The 15878-nt window shown below is 43.0% G+C and overlaps 1 protein-coding gene across 2 annotated transcripts in view; it reads left to right on the plus strand.

The window, feature by feature from the left end:
• akt1 (v-akt murine thymoma viral oncogene homolog 1) overlaps positions 1 to 15878 on the plus strand; it is a 38046-nt gene that overhangs the window by 10353 nt on the left and 11815 nt on the right. For both annotated transcript variants that reach the window (XM_042500282.1, XM_042500281.1), the window contains exons 3-5: positions 11101 to 11229; positions 13606 to 13717; positions 14023 to 14149. In XM_042500282.1, the coding sequence (XP_042356216.1) occupies positions 11101 to 11229; positions 13606 to 13717; positions 14023 to 14149 (368 nt within the window). The remainder of the gene's footprint in view (positions 1 to 11100; positions 11230 to 13605; positions 13718 to 14022; positions 14150 to 15878) is intronic.

Here is a 15878-nt window from a genome sequence, read left to right on the forward strand (position 1 = left end):
GGAGGGGGGGCATGCATGAGTTTTTTCAAACACCAGACACTGCAGTCGGTGTAGATGAAACATTTTTTCGTCATTTGAATATCTGTGCCTTGTGCATCTGGTGAGCAGGCGTTCAAACAAGTCAGCCAGCATTTTCCACATTTGTTTTAGCTTTCTCTCTGCATTAGTGATCTCAGTAAGGGAATGTGGTGTTTCCTGCACAGTTAAATGCTCTTCAAAGGAGCAGGCCCACCTGATTAAGAATGTCTCATGATGCTGCAATGCTGACTGTCTCAGGACTTTGACTGGCTGCCAGCTTTGCTGCTGGGCTCGCCCAAGCTCCTACACATCCCCTCATTATGGCTGTCATGGGCCACACACTGCTGCTGCAGCACACACAAACACACACATTACGTTCTGCAGAAATGGAGCAATTGCTCATCCAGTTTGCTGATATTTTCCCCAATATTGTGGAGCTTTTGCACATAAACAAGTCTTGAGTGCTCATAAAATTACTAAGTCCTTTTTGAGTAGATTCCGAAATGTTTGTCATTTCCAAGTATGTGGATAATATGTCACAGTAATACAGTTACTTTAATTAGAAACAAAATTATGCGTGTTCAAAATTATGCTCTGCTCATGAAATTTACGAATGTGACTGCGTAAGTTAGTTTAGTTAGTAGTAGTAGTAAGTTTCGTCAGCAATTTGCAGAGTACAGCAGTGGAATGATTTTGATCATTTATGCATTAATTCTCAATTAGAGACACTTAAAAAATAAGATTTTTAATGTTCTTTTGGTCTAGACATACAGTTAACGCATTCTTTATTCAAAAATTAGGAGCAGCAATGTTGAAACTTGAGTTTACCTACAATATTTACTCTAACCAGTAAAAAATTGTAAAAGGGCAATATGTGTGCAAAGCAAACCATCGATGCTAAGTGAGACATAAAATGGATTTTTGTCGGGAGAAAACTGAGTAATATTTTTGTGATGATGGTCAATGTAGTGGTTTGACCCAAACTATATATAATATAATAAATGTAGAAATGATTCCTTTTTAAAAACCTTTTACATATAACTTTACCACAGAGTCAGAACTCTGACTCCACTTTGATGATTAGATATTCAGACACCAGCCAGATGATCACCAGCAGTGGAAGTGCCAGGCAGATCTAGAGATGGGGCCCCTGTAGGCAGAGTCCAGCAGCAGAGGGTGTCACACCAGGAAACCAGTGCTCTGGCCGGGTGTCTGGCCGTCAGCACGGACCCCCTGCTCTGCGTAATGGGAAGCAGTCTTCCTGCTAAATGTGGTGGAGAGAAGTAAATTACTGGGGTGCAGCTGTCGGCAGACAGGCTGGCTGGCATGTTGGGGGGAACCAGGAGGCTGAGGGAGGTGGCACCTTCACTGCTCGCCTCCTCTCACGGCAAGCCTGCTGTGTGCTTACTTTGGTGTGCAGAGTCCGCCTGCTCGCCACAACTGTGGCGCTCTGCCGTTGCTCTCTTCCCCTTTTTGTCTCCGCTGTTTCCTAGCTTTCCTCCTAACTGTCCTTCCTCTTGTTCTCTTCCTTTCTTACACCCACATTCTTCCTCTTCTCCTTGTTGCTATTAACTCCCCTCTTTTCTCTCTGCCTCTGTCCGCCCCCACCATCTCACCCACTCTTGGTCCTCCCCCACTTCCAGCGCACACTCCTCACTCACAGCCCCACCATCCTGTTGCTAGGATAATGACCCTGCTGACAACCCAGACCCATGGCGGAAGCAGCTATGGACCAGCGCAAAGCTCCCAGTCTCCAACATCAATCACATCACTGGCACCTCTCTCCAGTTTAGGGAGGGCTGGGGAGACAGAGAGATAAAGGGGATGCTCAGCTGTCTGAAGACTAAGAATTGACTGTATGCTCGGAAATGTCCACATATCCTCTACATCAGCTTGCTGTCTTACTCTCAACATATTTTACAAGTTATTCATTGGTTTATTGCACTTTTAGATGCAAGTTGGACTTGACAGTTTTCCACAGCTGGACACTACCTGTCAGAAAAAATGGATCCTCAGATCCGTTGTTTAGGGGTCTTTGATCTTACACTGGTCATTGAGAGTTCATTGGCACTAATTTGCTCTAAATAATGTGTGTTTATTTGTTTGCCATGCAGTAACCCAGTTAACTAATCCATGGACTGCTTGTTTACCCAGGGAGAGGGGGCAAATCTCAGCCCCAGTGTGGCAGGGGGGAACTTCCCACAGTGTCTCTATGGTAATCAGCAGGTGTCACTCACCACGGAGAAGAAGTGAGGGCTTTCTTACGAGCGTGAGAAAGAGGGGCAGCCTCCATCACACCCCCCCACCACCCCCCTTGCTTTTTTTTTCCTGTTGGGGTAGCAGCGGCAACCACAGTGACAGAGAGAAAGAGAGAGGGATAGGGGGACGAGACAGAGAGGGCTACATTGGAGGCCAGGGTGGCCCTTCCCTGCAACCTGTTGATGCTGATGCCAAGCCCTGGCAATGGAGTACCCCATCCAGCTGCATGGGAGCGAGAGGGGCCAACAAAAGAGGTTCGGAGAGAAGGGGGATGTCAGGAAGACATAAAGAGAAGGGGGGGGGGATGTAAGAGTCCAAACTCCTGGACAGTTTAGGATGGCATGTGAGTCTGGTACTCCCTTATATGGTCACAGCGAGAGGGGCAAATGGGTAGATTGGTGTGCGGGCAGCACGAGGAGCCCAGCTCAGAGCTCTGCGGCTCAGAGCAGCGGATGGTGCGGGGCGGAGTTTGTGGTTGCTGGGGCTCAGTGGTGACCCTGCATCAGGGAGCCCCCTCTCCTCTGGAGCGGGCGGCCCGTGGCTCATTGAGATGCAGGGCACAGGGTGGCAGGCCGCAGCTGCAGCCTACAGGCAGAACCCGGCAGAAAAGGGCCGAAGGGATGGCGGGGGCGGCTGAGGAAAAACCAACAAAAGGCGCAGCCCACTCCCCCCTCCTCCCTCGCTTTGGAGTTCTAATTCCCTAATCCTCAACCTCCGCCTACCCCCCCTTCTCATCCGATTCTCACCACTCAAACACATACACATGCACAGTTCATGCAGTTACCACTGGCTCCCTTCCTCCCATCCCCAAGCCATGAATGGCCAGACGGGGACAAAACCCAACAGCAGCCCCCTCAGGAAGTCCAACCACTGGGTGTGGGCACTGAGAGGCGCATTTTGTGTGACCCTCTCTTGGTTCGTCTCACTGTGTGTGTGTGTTCTTACATTGGACCACATGTCGTGTGAGTGTGTGTGCAGAGTTTATTTAGTGCCAGATGACTAAGGTGGGCCTCTCTTTTTCAATTATTGTTCTTGAAATTTTATTAAAATCCTTCAAAGCAGAAAGACAAGGAATACAAGAGGGGAGATAAAGTGATGACGTGCAGCAAAGCTGTTAGTTTGGACACATTGTTAGGACACTGTGGCCTCCCCTTTTGGGGGCCACACGATGAATGCTGCATGATGTGTCTTATTAAAAGCCAACAAGCCACAGCAGCTGGGACCTCAACATTCCTGTCGTTGTCACGTAGAGACGGACAGAACAGGACGCTCCTCGGAAACAGCCACTAACCTCTGTCACTCTCTCTCTCCCCCTTCTGTCTAAAGCCTTCCACATTTTTTCCTTTTATTTATTGACCCCTCAATGAGCCTGTCTGGCTGCCCTTTCTGTCAGGGAGTCTTAAGCCAAGTTAACTTGCAAATGGTTTTAAAGCAAAAAGAAAACATGAATGTAAATTTAAATCCTTGAGACCTTGAGGAGTCAGGTGAAACCTTGAGATTTGTGAAGCTGCGAGTTCTTGTGATTATCTCAGCATCTGGAATAGTGCGAATCACTTCAGCCCTTTTTCACAGAGATTGCGCTATAGGGCCGCTAAGAAGTCCCTTTTTTGTGCCTCCTTTGGACAAAACAAGGGCTTCATCATTCCACTCCAGTGTGTGATTTTAGACAGCATGCCAGCATCGCAGAATTAAAAGAGGCATGATGGGTGTGGTGTCAAACACAGCGGCATCGGCCTCTAGTGAGACATAAAACATATGTGCCCGCGCTTTCTAAACTATAAAAATGGCATAAAATGGCAAAAACAATCATTTACTGTCTGTGTTTAACTGCGGCTGATCTTTTCCTTTGCAATTGTACCTTATATACTGAATGGCGAGGCTGCATAGTGCCATGATGTTCCCGCCTTAAACAGGCAGTGTAAAAAACGTCCTTTGAGCGGCATCCAGTGGCTCAGTTGGGAGAGCGGGCGCCCCATGTACAGAGGCTGTGTCCTCGCTGCAGCGGCTGCAGGTTCTGCCTCAGCCCTTAGCTGCATGTCATCCCTTCTTTCTCCCCCTTTCACGAGATATCTATCCTGCCCAATAAAGGCAAAAAAACCCCAAAAATATCTTTAAAAAAGAAAAGGTCCTTTGATTAAATTTTTAAAGATTTCCTTGATAAAGGTTCACATTGCTTTAAGGCAAACTATCTTGGGGCACTTTTTCAAACCACAAACTGGTACGCAAAGGCACTCAGTGCTTATGATTGGTAACACACATGCATGAGCATACAAGAAGAAGACGTTCCACCATGTACAGCTGTAGCCCTACCTTGTTTTGTGTGTGTGTGTGTTTGTGTTTGGGGTATAGAGGGCGTGGCAGTGGCAGGCTGGAGCTGTCCACATACAGGGCCATGCAGCAGTTGGCAAATAAAGATGAATTCTGTTGTGTTTGGCAGCGGTTCTCCGTTCATTATTTTCCACTTTGCCCAGCGCGCATCCCAGACCTCAGCAGCTGCTTGTCATGTAAAGACACTCTATCAGGCCCTGACAGCTCCTCCCATGCACACACAAAGGCACACACACACAGTGCGCATGGCTCATACACACTTCAGTTGAGCTCACACCCCCCACTCACAGTCCTACATATGTGAGGAACATATGTAGTGATCTGTCTCACTACCACTCCGCTCAGCACAACTCTTTGCACACTGCGTAGCTTTCTCATCCCCTCCAGTTCTCTCATCTCTCATCTGGTGTCAAATCCTTCCCCTAATTTGGTTGAGTTCAGCCACATGTCTGCTGTCACACTTGACTTTTATTAGAAAAACTTTGATTCTGGGACACAGATCGTTAGAGGATTTCCTCACAGTTAAGTGTGTCTCTGCAGTTACAGTTGGACCTGACACTTGAAGCAGGTTTTATCTTATCTAGGTTGTGGCCAGTATGTCTGTTGGCCAGTTTCCTGTTTTTGGAGAACACGTTGACATCAAAAAGGGTTTAGTTTACATCAGAAATGATGAACTGACTTAAAAGCAGAAGGCTGTCCTGTGTTGTTACGAGGCCCATTGTCTTTTGTCAGCAGTCTGCACCGTGTCTCTCATTGTACACAGGATGTAATTGGGGTTTACTCTACAATGCACTGAAGTCGAGACATTTAAAATCTTGAGAGCAGGGTTAGTATTTAGTCAGTGAACATAGATTAGTCTTGATTTATTTGCTGGTTTATATTACAGCTATACCATAAAATAATGCTGTTTCCACATTTACTCTCCAAATAGCTGTCAGTTTCACTTTCTTGTCATGTCAGTGCTCAAGAAAGGCCACAGTGTGGAAAGTAGAACTGAATAAAAGTAGAAGAGGAAATGGGTATAAATAGGAAGCTGACAAGGGTCATCTTTGTTGTCTATTCTCTGAGTGCAGACTGTTTGTGGGGGGTTTGGCTGCAGAGTGTCGGAGACACACACACAGACAACCGGATGTAGCTGCTTCCACACTTGTCATGTGACCTGGTTTGTGGTCCCAGACGAGGAAGTTGCAGTGTCCTCCTGTCTAGAAAGAGCGTGTTCTTGTTGAGGATGTGCATCGCAGATGTAGAGTTACTTCATCTCATAGTGCTGCATCTCTGTGACAGGCTTTGTGAAAGATGAAAAAAAAACCCCTCACACATAGGATTTTGCTGTTTTACATTCATAAGGGTAATTTAAAGGGACAGTTCACACCAAAATCAGTCATATCATCATATTTTTACTCTTACCTGTTGTGACATTGCTGCTAAGTTTTTCAAATTTATGTTTTTGGCACTTTGAGGACCACAAGCTGAGTACCATCCAGTTCCATTATGTTTGAGAGAAAGCTCATCTCAGATCTCTGTGGCCGAAATCTCAAACATTCTGTTTTGATTTTAGGAGGAACTGTCCTTTTCAAACAGTTTTTGCAGTTACACTATCACACTAACCATTTCATTAACATCACAACAGTTTAGACCTTGAGTGTCACATTTCTACATGAGCTTGTTTACCTCTTTGTGTGGCCTCGCCCCAGTGACTCTGCAGACTTGTCATAATTTCCCTCATTTCACAGTTGCATAATTCAAGAAAGTGACAGTTGTTTAAAGCTTCTAGTGTCTGAGGACAGTGAGCCGGCACTGTCATCTTCCCGACATCCATGTGACCGAGGCCACCTCAGCGCAAGGGAATGTCAAGCTGACACACGCCATGCCATGCGCTGCTGCGTCACGTATGACCACCCATGCTACTTCTGGTGGGTGCTGTGCGTCAGCGGAGCTGGCAGGAAAAGCTCAGAGCCTTCCAAACTGGATGTTGCTCTAATCTGTGAACACACAAATACCTTTCACTGCTCACAGATCAGTGTACACACACAAATGTATTTACACACAAGCACATACATGCGTACACATAAACACCTGTCTCTGGCCATTGGGATCTGAACGCTATGATGTATTTAAGGTCTTCACTCAGTCTGGAAGTGATTTGCTGCATTCCTGCTGCCAAAGCAAAACTTCTAAACTGAAAGTTTAGTCTTTAACGCTCAAACAAGCATGTACCTTCATCTGGTGTCATGGTGTCAGGTAGGGGGCTCATTATGGTGTCTCTGCATTGTGCACATACTGTCCCCACTGTGGGCTGGCATGGACTATAGCAGGGGGATATGGGTCAGCCAAAACCTGACCACAGAACGAGGCACCAGCTGGGGCCCAGCTGAGGAAAACAAGGATCGGTACGAAAAGGCTCAGGAGACATTCTGGCCATAGTCTGAAAGATTTTGGCAACTTATGTCTGTGTTGAACAGTAACAGCTCATATTTGTATGGCTACATGTACTCTTAAATGGCACCTTTTCTGTGCTTTGATTTTATGCTGAAGTAAAGAAGTATTCTGAGGGCTTGTGATGAATAACACGATTCACGTGGATTCTCTGGAGGCCAGTGTGCACGTGTAGGTGACTGATGTGGAAGTTGATTGGTGAGGCTCGTAGTTTAAAATCAGACAAACGACTCATCACAGTAATTGTGTTACATTGAAACAGGCACGAGGGAAATCCACCAAACGGATTCCTGCCGATGTGTGTTTTAATTAGGACAGCACCTCCAGTGCAAGCAGCTTTGTTGGGAGGTGGAGAGAGTGGCAATCTGACGGCTGACAAAGACTTCAGTTAGCTAATTTCTCAATGAGCTGTGTTTGGTGTGAAAACACTTACTCTGCAGAAACCAGATGAAAAATCTCCTCCTGTGCTGTGATGAAAAATGTAATAACGTATTGGACATCTGCTCGTCGACTGAAGAGTAAAGTATGTTGTGCTCTGGGGCAGATGTTCCCTCTACAGTGGTGGCTGGTGCCACCACCTTGCCAGTTGCAGTAATTCAGGTGCTTTTACTCTTGTTTGTTTGCTCTGGTATGGGTGCTTGATGTACAGACAGCCGCTTTACAAGGCATGAAGCTTCATTCAAAATGTTGACTTTTTGTTTTCTTTCAGATTTTTTTTGCATGGCTTTTTATTCTGTTTAAACTGGCTATTTATGCACAGTTGCAGAAAAGGATATGCTATTTTGATATTATAAGTATTATGCTCTTTTTAGAATTAGCCCAGATTCCAGCGGTGGCAGCGCAGGATTATGTGATTGACCTGTGGGATCCAAACATTTCCGATAACTCCAGAGTATTGTCCAAGACCAAAAAAAGATGTAATCATTTCCATAATTAGCTAAATGTTTTTATCTGACAGAGTGTAACTGCTTCATTCCATATTTGTTGGTGTTCAGCTTTTCAAAAATATTATCCCTGCAGTCCCTGTTTGCTTTCCTGCTTGCCGCACAAAAAGGAGGCATGCATTTGTATTAACTGGGTGATCTAGCAGCAATCTATCAGCACCTTAAATTATCAAAATATCATTTTCTTATGTGAACTCCGGACCAAGTGCGAAGAATCAAGTTTGGAGATTTAAGGAGTTTCCCTTTCACACGTCAGAAGTATTCTCACCCACTGGACATATTTTTCTTTTGGTTTATGTGAGGGGTGGTGCCTGGGTAGAGCGTGCAGGATGCAGGACATGACGCCAATTACACCGTGGTCATGTAGCCAGTTTGTAATTTGGTATTAAGTAAGTAAGTCCTAGTATTCGGAAGACTCAAAGCGCTTTTCCACTATATGTCACATTCACACACACATTCACACACATTGTTGGCCGAGGCTACCGTACAAGGTGCCACCTGCCACTCAGTAACCCTTCTCACACACTTGCACAACAATTGACCAGCCATCAGGAGCTATTTTGGGTTCAGTATCTTGCTCAAGGATGCTTGCATCGAATTACCAGTCTTTTACAGCACAGTGTCACTTGCCCCTCCTGAAATTTGTTAGTTTCAGATCCAGCCCTTTCCCGCAGAAGTTTCCAAATTTCATCATCTCTTCAGACATTTTCATTATCGTCTTTCGTGTAAATGACCCTTCTTCTTTATCCTTGGATGTTTTTTTTTCTTCCAGTTCTGCGTGAGCCACATGATAGAAGCATCATCACCACATCCTCTCTCTTGCTATGAATTCTCTGGACAATGACACGCTCAGTCGGATATTACACAAACTCTGAAAGAAGCAGACAGGATAAAGTCTGTTTAATGTCTGATCCAACTTATTCTGACATTTGCGTTCTCACATACAGCTCCTCCTGTAATGTCTTGATAATTTCAGGTTTATAGTGCATGTGTGAAAGGGGCTATACATTTGAAGCTTTAAAATCTAAATAGAAGATTTGAATGTTAAAAAATGACATTCGGTACAACCCTGTAAAGCTTCACCCTGCTGTATGTTGTCAACTAGAATGTGCTTTTCTAAAGTGTCCTGTTCCTTTCCTCCTAACCTTCAATGTTGACAGAGAAAAGCCATATGGAAAACGTCCTATTAGACTTTGCTCCTCATGTTATCACATTCTCAAATGTAGAAAAGAAGTGGGGAGAGGAAGTTCATAATTTTGAGGTGTCAGAAGTGACAAATCTGGAAACGTGACATTCAGCCAGTGTTGTAAATTCTTGTCTTCTCCTTAAATATTTTATAAGAAGGTACATTATACAGAGGAGTCATGACGAGCTGCTGTTTGGTCTGCAATGTCTCATACATGATATGTTATCAGTTTCATATGTGTGTTTAAAGGAGAGTAACAGAAGCTCATATTGACAGATCTCCTACCTCTCCCTTACAGACACACACACCCTCTCTCCCTCTCTCACACACACCACACTTCTGTGTTGGAGGAAATGGGGCAATTAAGGACAGCTTGCTACAGCTCTGCATGGGGTTAATATGCGGCTCCGTAATTAAAAATAAATTACACTTTTCCTGTATAAATATTCAAGTCCCTCTCCACTGTGTGCTGCTGCCTTGTTATGGTATGTAAGCTATTTTTTTCCCCGTCTGCACAACATCTGGCACGACATTTCCTGAAGCATCACCGGAATAAATTGAGTTTTGTCTGCCTACGAGAGATTCATTTGTGTGATGCTGGTGTGTCTAAGTGAATGGGATGCACACGCATGGCTTGAGGTTATGGGTGTTGTCCAGAAAATTGGAATTGTGGAAAGTTTTATTTGAAAATCGAATTGAGGCTTTGGCAAACATGATGCTGGTGTTAGAAAGTGATTGATGGGAAAGAGACAGAAGAGTGGTTGTGGTTCATAAAATAGTGAACTAAAATATAGATGCCAAAAGCTGTAAATGTAAAAGGGAACTCACGCTACTGAGTTAGCTGCACAAAATTTGATAAATTTCCTCAATTAATGTAGTTTGACAATGAGTAAGAGTTGGTTGAGGCTGAAAACTACAAGTTTGAAAAAAAAAAATCAATTAAAAAAATAAATTAAAATCTGAGAATTTGAAGTTCTTTATCCAAAGAACACCATCCTCTTGAAGCCACGACCACAATGAAAAAAAAATTAACTTTATTGTGTAATCTTTGGCATTTTAATAAGTGTATGTGACCTTTCATGTATTTGTTTTAAAATGTCACATATATCAAATCATCATTTAAAAAAAAAAAGCAGATTGAGGCTACATTAGCTGCAACTACTAAAACGTACCCAAATCTCCAACTGATGGCCTTGAAGGTCAAGTGGAATTGTGAATAATGTGCGTGCTGGGTTTTACCCATCTCTGTTTCTGCTGCATTTATTTTTGTACTTTTTATTTTAAAGTCTGGATCATTTTTCTTAATTTCGTTACACAGTACAATGGTTATTTTTTTGTTTTCATTAGAACTGTTGCATCCTGTCCCATTTTATTAGCTAGCACTCTGATCCGATACTAAAAGGTGGTGCTCGTAACGCTGCAGTCTGTTGATTGGTCAAGAGAGAATCATCACACTGGTTTTACAATGCACAAACACAGTGGGAGGATGGGACAGTTTTTGGATAGTTTGAATGTTCCCTGAGTCTACGTTGCCAGTGACTGCTGGAAAGGGGACAGACGGGACAGGGGGAAAGGGTCCTGACTCCTACTAAAACCACCATTTGTCCTGCAGCTGACCTACAGTAAGAGAAAGACGGTGACAAGGTGGTCATTTTAGGGAGCACTGGTGAACAGCATAGTAATTAGATTGCAGGAAATGAGTTGCACCTCTGGGAATTAAAACCAAGAGAGAAAGGACTGTTTTGTCATTAATCATGAAACCACAATGTAAACAAAACGGTTGTGCATGGCTCAGCATTTTGAGAATGTTTCATTTAAGGTTTGTCCGTGAGCAGAAACCCTCTGAAACTCCCTATGACACTTTCGCATGTTGTTTTTATCTCGTCTCCTGTAACTCAGCGACCCTTTTCAATCTCTTTCTCATATCAGGAGAATACATCAAGACCTGGAGGCCGAGGTATTTTCTCCTGAAGAGTGATGGTACATTCATTGGCTACAAAGAGCGACCGCAAGATGTTGACCAGCTGGAAACCCCCTTAAATAACTTCTCTGTCGCACGTGAGTATCTGCTTCAGAGAAACCACTGCATTTTTTCCCCTCTGTTTCTTGGCAGCTTGTTTTACCCCTTTTTTTGTTTGCTGCTTTTCTTGTTTTACTTGCGTTGTTGTAACAAATGTGTTCAAATAGATGATTTTTACATATCTTCCCTGTCCACCCTGAATAGTAATCATTAACAGGAAGAAACTGTTTATAACAGCTTGTCGAGGTGTATATGAGGTAAAAGAATGAAAGTAAATCCTGTCTGATATTCTAACAAAATATCCCTTAATTACTGTAAGTCATTTTAAATGATTATGAATAGAGACATTACCAAATTGGCTGTAGTATCTCCTCAACAGCTTCACTGCAAGTTTCCTTCAATAGGGGCACCGCTCCAGGGCAAAGCAAAGCTCTGTCAACGTGCACACAAGATGTCTGGCTCCTGACATTAATACATCGGATGCCGTTCTTCTTCTCTGTGTGTGTCTCCCCCAAACTCCTGCTTTTTATGCTGTGACAGAAAAGCACAACAACAAAATGCCCAAAGCAGCCCAGCCCACTCTATCTTCACATCAGAGAAAAGTTGCTGCGATAAGCTGTGCAGATGACTGAACACAGCAATTAGACAGCATACTGTTTGTTTAACAAAATGTTTCCTCTCCGACACTCTTGAGTTATCGTGGCTATTAGCCGCCTGATTTCAAGTATTTATCTGGGCGCCGCTCTGAGGCTCCGTCTCCATCAGCGGTGGCTTTGCTTTTTGTCACCACTGCGACCCCACCGCAGAGGACACATGGTGCGCTGCTGCTGACGGGGCTGCTGCAGCTGGATTACATATTCAGCCTGATGGAGCCATGTTGGATCTCAGTGGTGGTCCACTCCCCTGTCCTCCATCTATCAGGCAGAGGCCATTTTGTGTCACGTTCTGACATATTTGCTGACATGTTTCATTTGGGAACAGATGTTAATGTGAGGGAGGTGCAGATGGAAATCTCTGCTTTTTCAAATTCAGTTATTAGACTGTTGTGAGTAATTGTTTTGCAAACTGCTTACAAGACAACTATTTGCTGCGAAAGTGTGAGAATGGAGTTCAACAGAGGGAAAGGATGTGATGATTTGCTTTTTAGTAAGTCTTTGATAAGAATAAGTAAAACTTGTACACGCCAAACATTTTCTAATTATCAGAAACTACAACAGTCCCTCCTGGATTATCAGGCTTTTTGGGGGGATTGTCAACCTAAAATGCTACGATGCATGCTGCGTTGCTTTTAGACTTTTTTTTTTGCAATAACATGGCGCAAGCATGTTAAAATTGCAAAAATAGTATATTTTTTCTTCTTTTTGTATAATTAATTATTTAACAAAGGTAACTGGGTCCAATTAGAATAAAACCACACTGCTCTCTGTGTTATAAGAGACTTACCAAAAAGGCTGAAAAAGTTGAAATATTTTATTCAAGACTTTTACATTTTCAACTATTTTCTTTATCACAGAAGTGTGCTAGGACACAAGTGGTCACAAAAAGAGCCAAGCACAGCTTTGTAAAATAAAGTAAATAAAGTAAACCACTTTGTAAAATATATTACACAGCCTCTACCATGGTGATCTGTTTGGCCTGTGCATTTTAGTGATTCTCCGGTTGTGTTTTGCAGTAGGAAAGTGTTTGTCAGTCACTGACTTTAACTTGTATTCTGACACAACGTAGCGCGCTTGGCAAAAAAGTCTACCCTGCGTTTGTGTAGAACATTAGGAATTTGCCTGGCACGTCTCTACCATTTCTTTTGTAGATGTAAATGTGAGATGTTCGGAAGCAGAAACAAGGATGTGAATTTGGTGACTCACGGGCAACTGATTGGGCAAATTTGAGGAAAAATTTGAGTGATTTGGCAAAATTGCAAAATAGCACAGAATTTCACAAGGATTGGTTGACTTTGCCTTAACTGTAGTGATCACTACATTGCAGCATCCTGGAGGGCTGTTATATCTGATTTTTTAGGGATACTTTTCTGTCTTTATTTAAAAGTGATAGTTGTTGAAATAGGCAAAGTGGAGAAAGAGAGTAGGGGAATAACATGGTTTAATGGCCTGACCAGCCGGGAATCAAACCGGGGACTTGCTACTCAAGGCATGTGTGCCGATGTGGTATTAGCTCTAACCACTCTGCTATCGGGTTGCCTGCAAATAAAAGTTTTTAGGTGGCTGACAAGTTAAGGATCGGAGCTGTTTTCCTCCACCAAAGTGCACCTGTTCTTTTCCAAATTGGCCGACAGTGTCTGTTAGGGTGGCGATAAAGATAAATGGCTATAACTGTGGGTCTGTCTCTCCCCTCTGCTCCCCGACACGCCGGCCCTTCTCGGCGGCTCCCTCCCTCCCTTCCTCCCTGGCTGTGGTCAGAGTGCCAGCTGATGAAGACGGAACGGCCCAAGCCCAACACATTTATCATCCGCTGCCTGCAGTGGACCACTGTCATCGAGCGCACCTTCCACGTGGAGACCCCCGAGGAGAGGCAAGCGAGAAGCACACACCTCTCTGCTCATAGAGCAGTAAAACACAAATCATTTGCATGTAGAGAATTTTGCCCCTGTTGCTAGAAAGCTGCTTAACAACTGTTTTTCTAACATGTAGAAGCACACACAAACATACACATTTAATCATTTTTATGCACTTGAACAAGGTCCACTGGCTATTGGCAGAACTCACACTTGAAATTGCCTTCCTGTTGATAAGAAGACAATTACATGATTGGGCTGCTGGGCTTGCATGTCTGTAAATGGGCTGATGTAATCTTTCTGCTGCCTGTGCCTCCCTCAGGGAAGAATGGACTAAAGCCATCCAAGCAGTGGCTGAAGGCCTGCAGAAACAAGAGGAGGAGATGATGGACTCTTCTCCTGACCCCATGGACATGGAGGTGTACCTGACCAAACCCAGACAGAAAGTGGTACGGCCCATTTTACACTCTGCTGTGTATCTTCTTCTCTCAGCTGTCCTTTCATTGACACACAACCATAGGCCAGAGGTGGGCGACCTGCAGCCCAGGAGCCACATGCAGTTCTTAAACCTCTCTTCAGTGGCTCCTTGTGGCTTTGACAAGAAAAAAAGAAGATATATTTTTACATTTTACAACTTTCACTTTTTATTGTTTTAGGCCTACAATAATACCTCCTATACACCAAATAAGAATTGTTATAACATTTGTTAACTAACATTTGAATCATACATCTACAACCTGGCGTCCTTTTCTCTAAATTTTGCCAATCCTCAATAGAGGTGGCTTGTCTTGAGTCTCCCTAGCGAGGCTGGATTCCGAAGACAAAAACGGAAATAGTCGGAGTAAAATTGAGAATTTATTATTGCAGCGACTCATTTGTTTGCTTTCCCTGCCAATGCTTAAAAGTTTGAGTTCACTATAATCTTAAATAGTTACTTGCAGAGGAGCCGCCTCATCGTAAAGCATAAATGTATGCTCATTAAGACCTATTAGTAGTTAGCTGAAAGGCTAAATTAGATTAAATAGGCTGTTTCCTGTATTAAAAGGCTCAATTATGTTTTGTGGCTTCAGATAGATTTTTTTGCCCAAAAATGGCTCTTTTGGAAGGAAGGGTTGCCGACCCCTGCCATAGACTATTAAGTCAACCACCTTTATTTCTTCCCACCCTGAGTAAATCCTGGCCTGCATATGCAGTTATAACAGAATCGGACTTCACCTCCATTATTTTTAAGATGGACAAATGAAATCTTTGATACTTCATCCTGGTTTTTCTAACCGTGTTGTTTCATGCAGGATATATAAATGTGAACAACCCGGCCAGTGAAAAATATGACGTCATTGCCAAAGTTTAAATAGAAATTACAAAACAATATTTAGGCTACCAGTCACAAAAGTGAACAGAAGTGGTTGTCATATTGAGAATGGATCACACACACTCCTGTCCACTCATATTTATCCACGTCAGTGGTTCTCAAACTGTGGGGTGGGCCTCCCTGGGTGAACTTTTTTTGGCCTGACTGTTTGAGAACCACTGAGCTACATGAATCCTAATTAGTATGATTGAATTAAAAATAATTGTTAAATGTATCCAAGATAGGCAAAACATGTTGTCATGAATAACTGAATGGTGCTTTGCTATAAATGTTGCTGCCGACAGCATTATGTGGGACAGCATTATGTCCTGTCTTTGTAAAGGATTGTCCACAGTATCCCGTGTTAAAGGAGATGAGAAACATTAAAGTACCTTTCCTTAGCATTTAGACAATTTGACCAGCTCTTATTATTATTATTATTGTTATTATAGTAACAACAACAACAACAACAACAACAACAATAATAAAAACTTTAAAGTTACAAAGTACTTCACAAGGTTGAACAAGGATTTATAATATTTCAGGGCTTAAGCAAATAAAATCAGCTAATTTAAGTAATATAAAAAGTAAATGGAATAAAGGAAAAAAGAACAATAAAAAAACAACAACAATAAAACAGATGAGTGATGTCGGCAGTTAACGGGCTTGGAGACTGCACTGAGGGAAATAAAATCAAACACAAAAATAAAAGATAAAAGAATAGAATACCCAATGATAATAAAAGATTAAAACAATAATAATAATCCAATAAAACATGTTGAAAATAAAAGTTTGCTAAATCTTTTTTTAAAAAAAGATAGGTTTAA

The sequence above is a fragment of the Plectropomus leopardus genome, chromosome 14 (genome assembly GCF_008729295.1).
Source record: "Plectropomus leopardus isolate mb chromosome 14, YSFRI_Pleo_2.0, whole genome shotgun sequence".
In the NCBI taxonomy this organism is placed as follows: Eukaryota; Metazoa; Chordata; class Actinopteri; order Perciformes; family Serranidae; genus Plectropomus; species Plectropomus leopardus.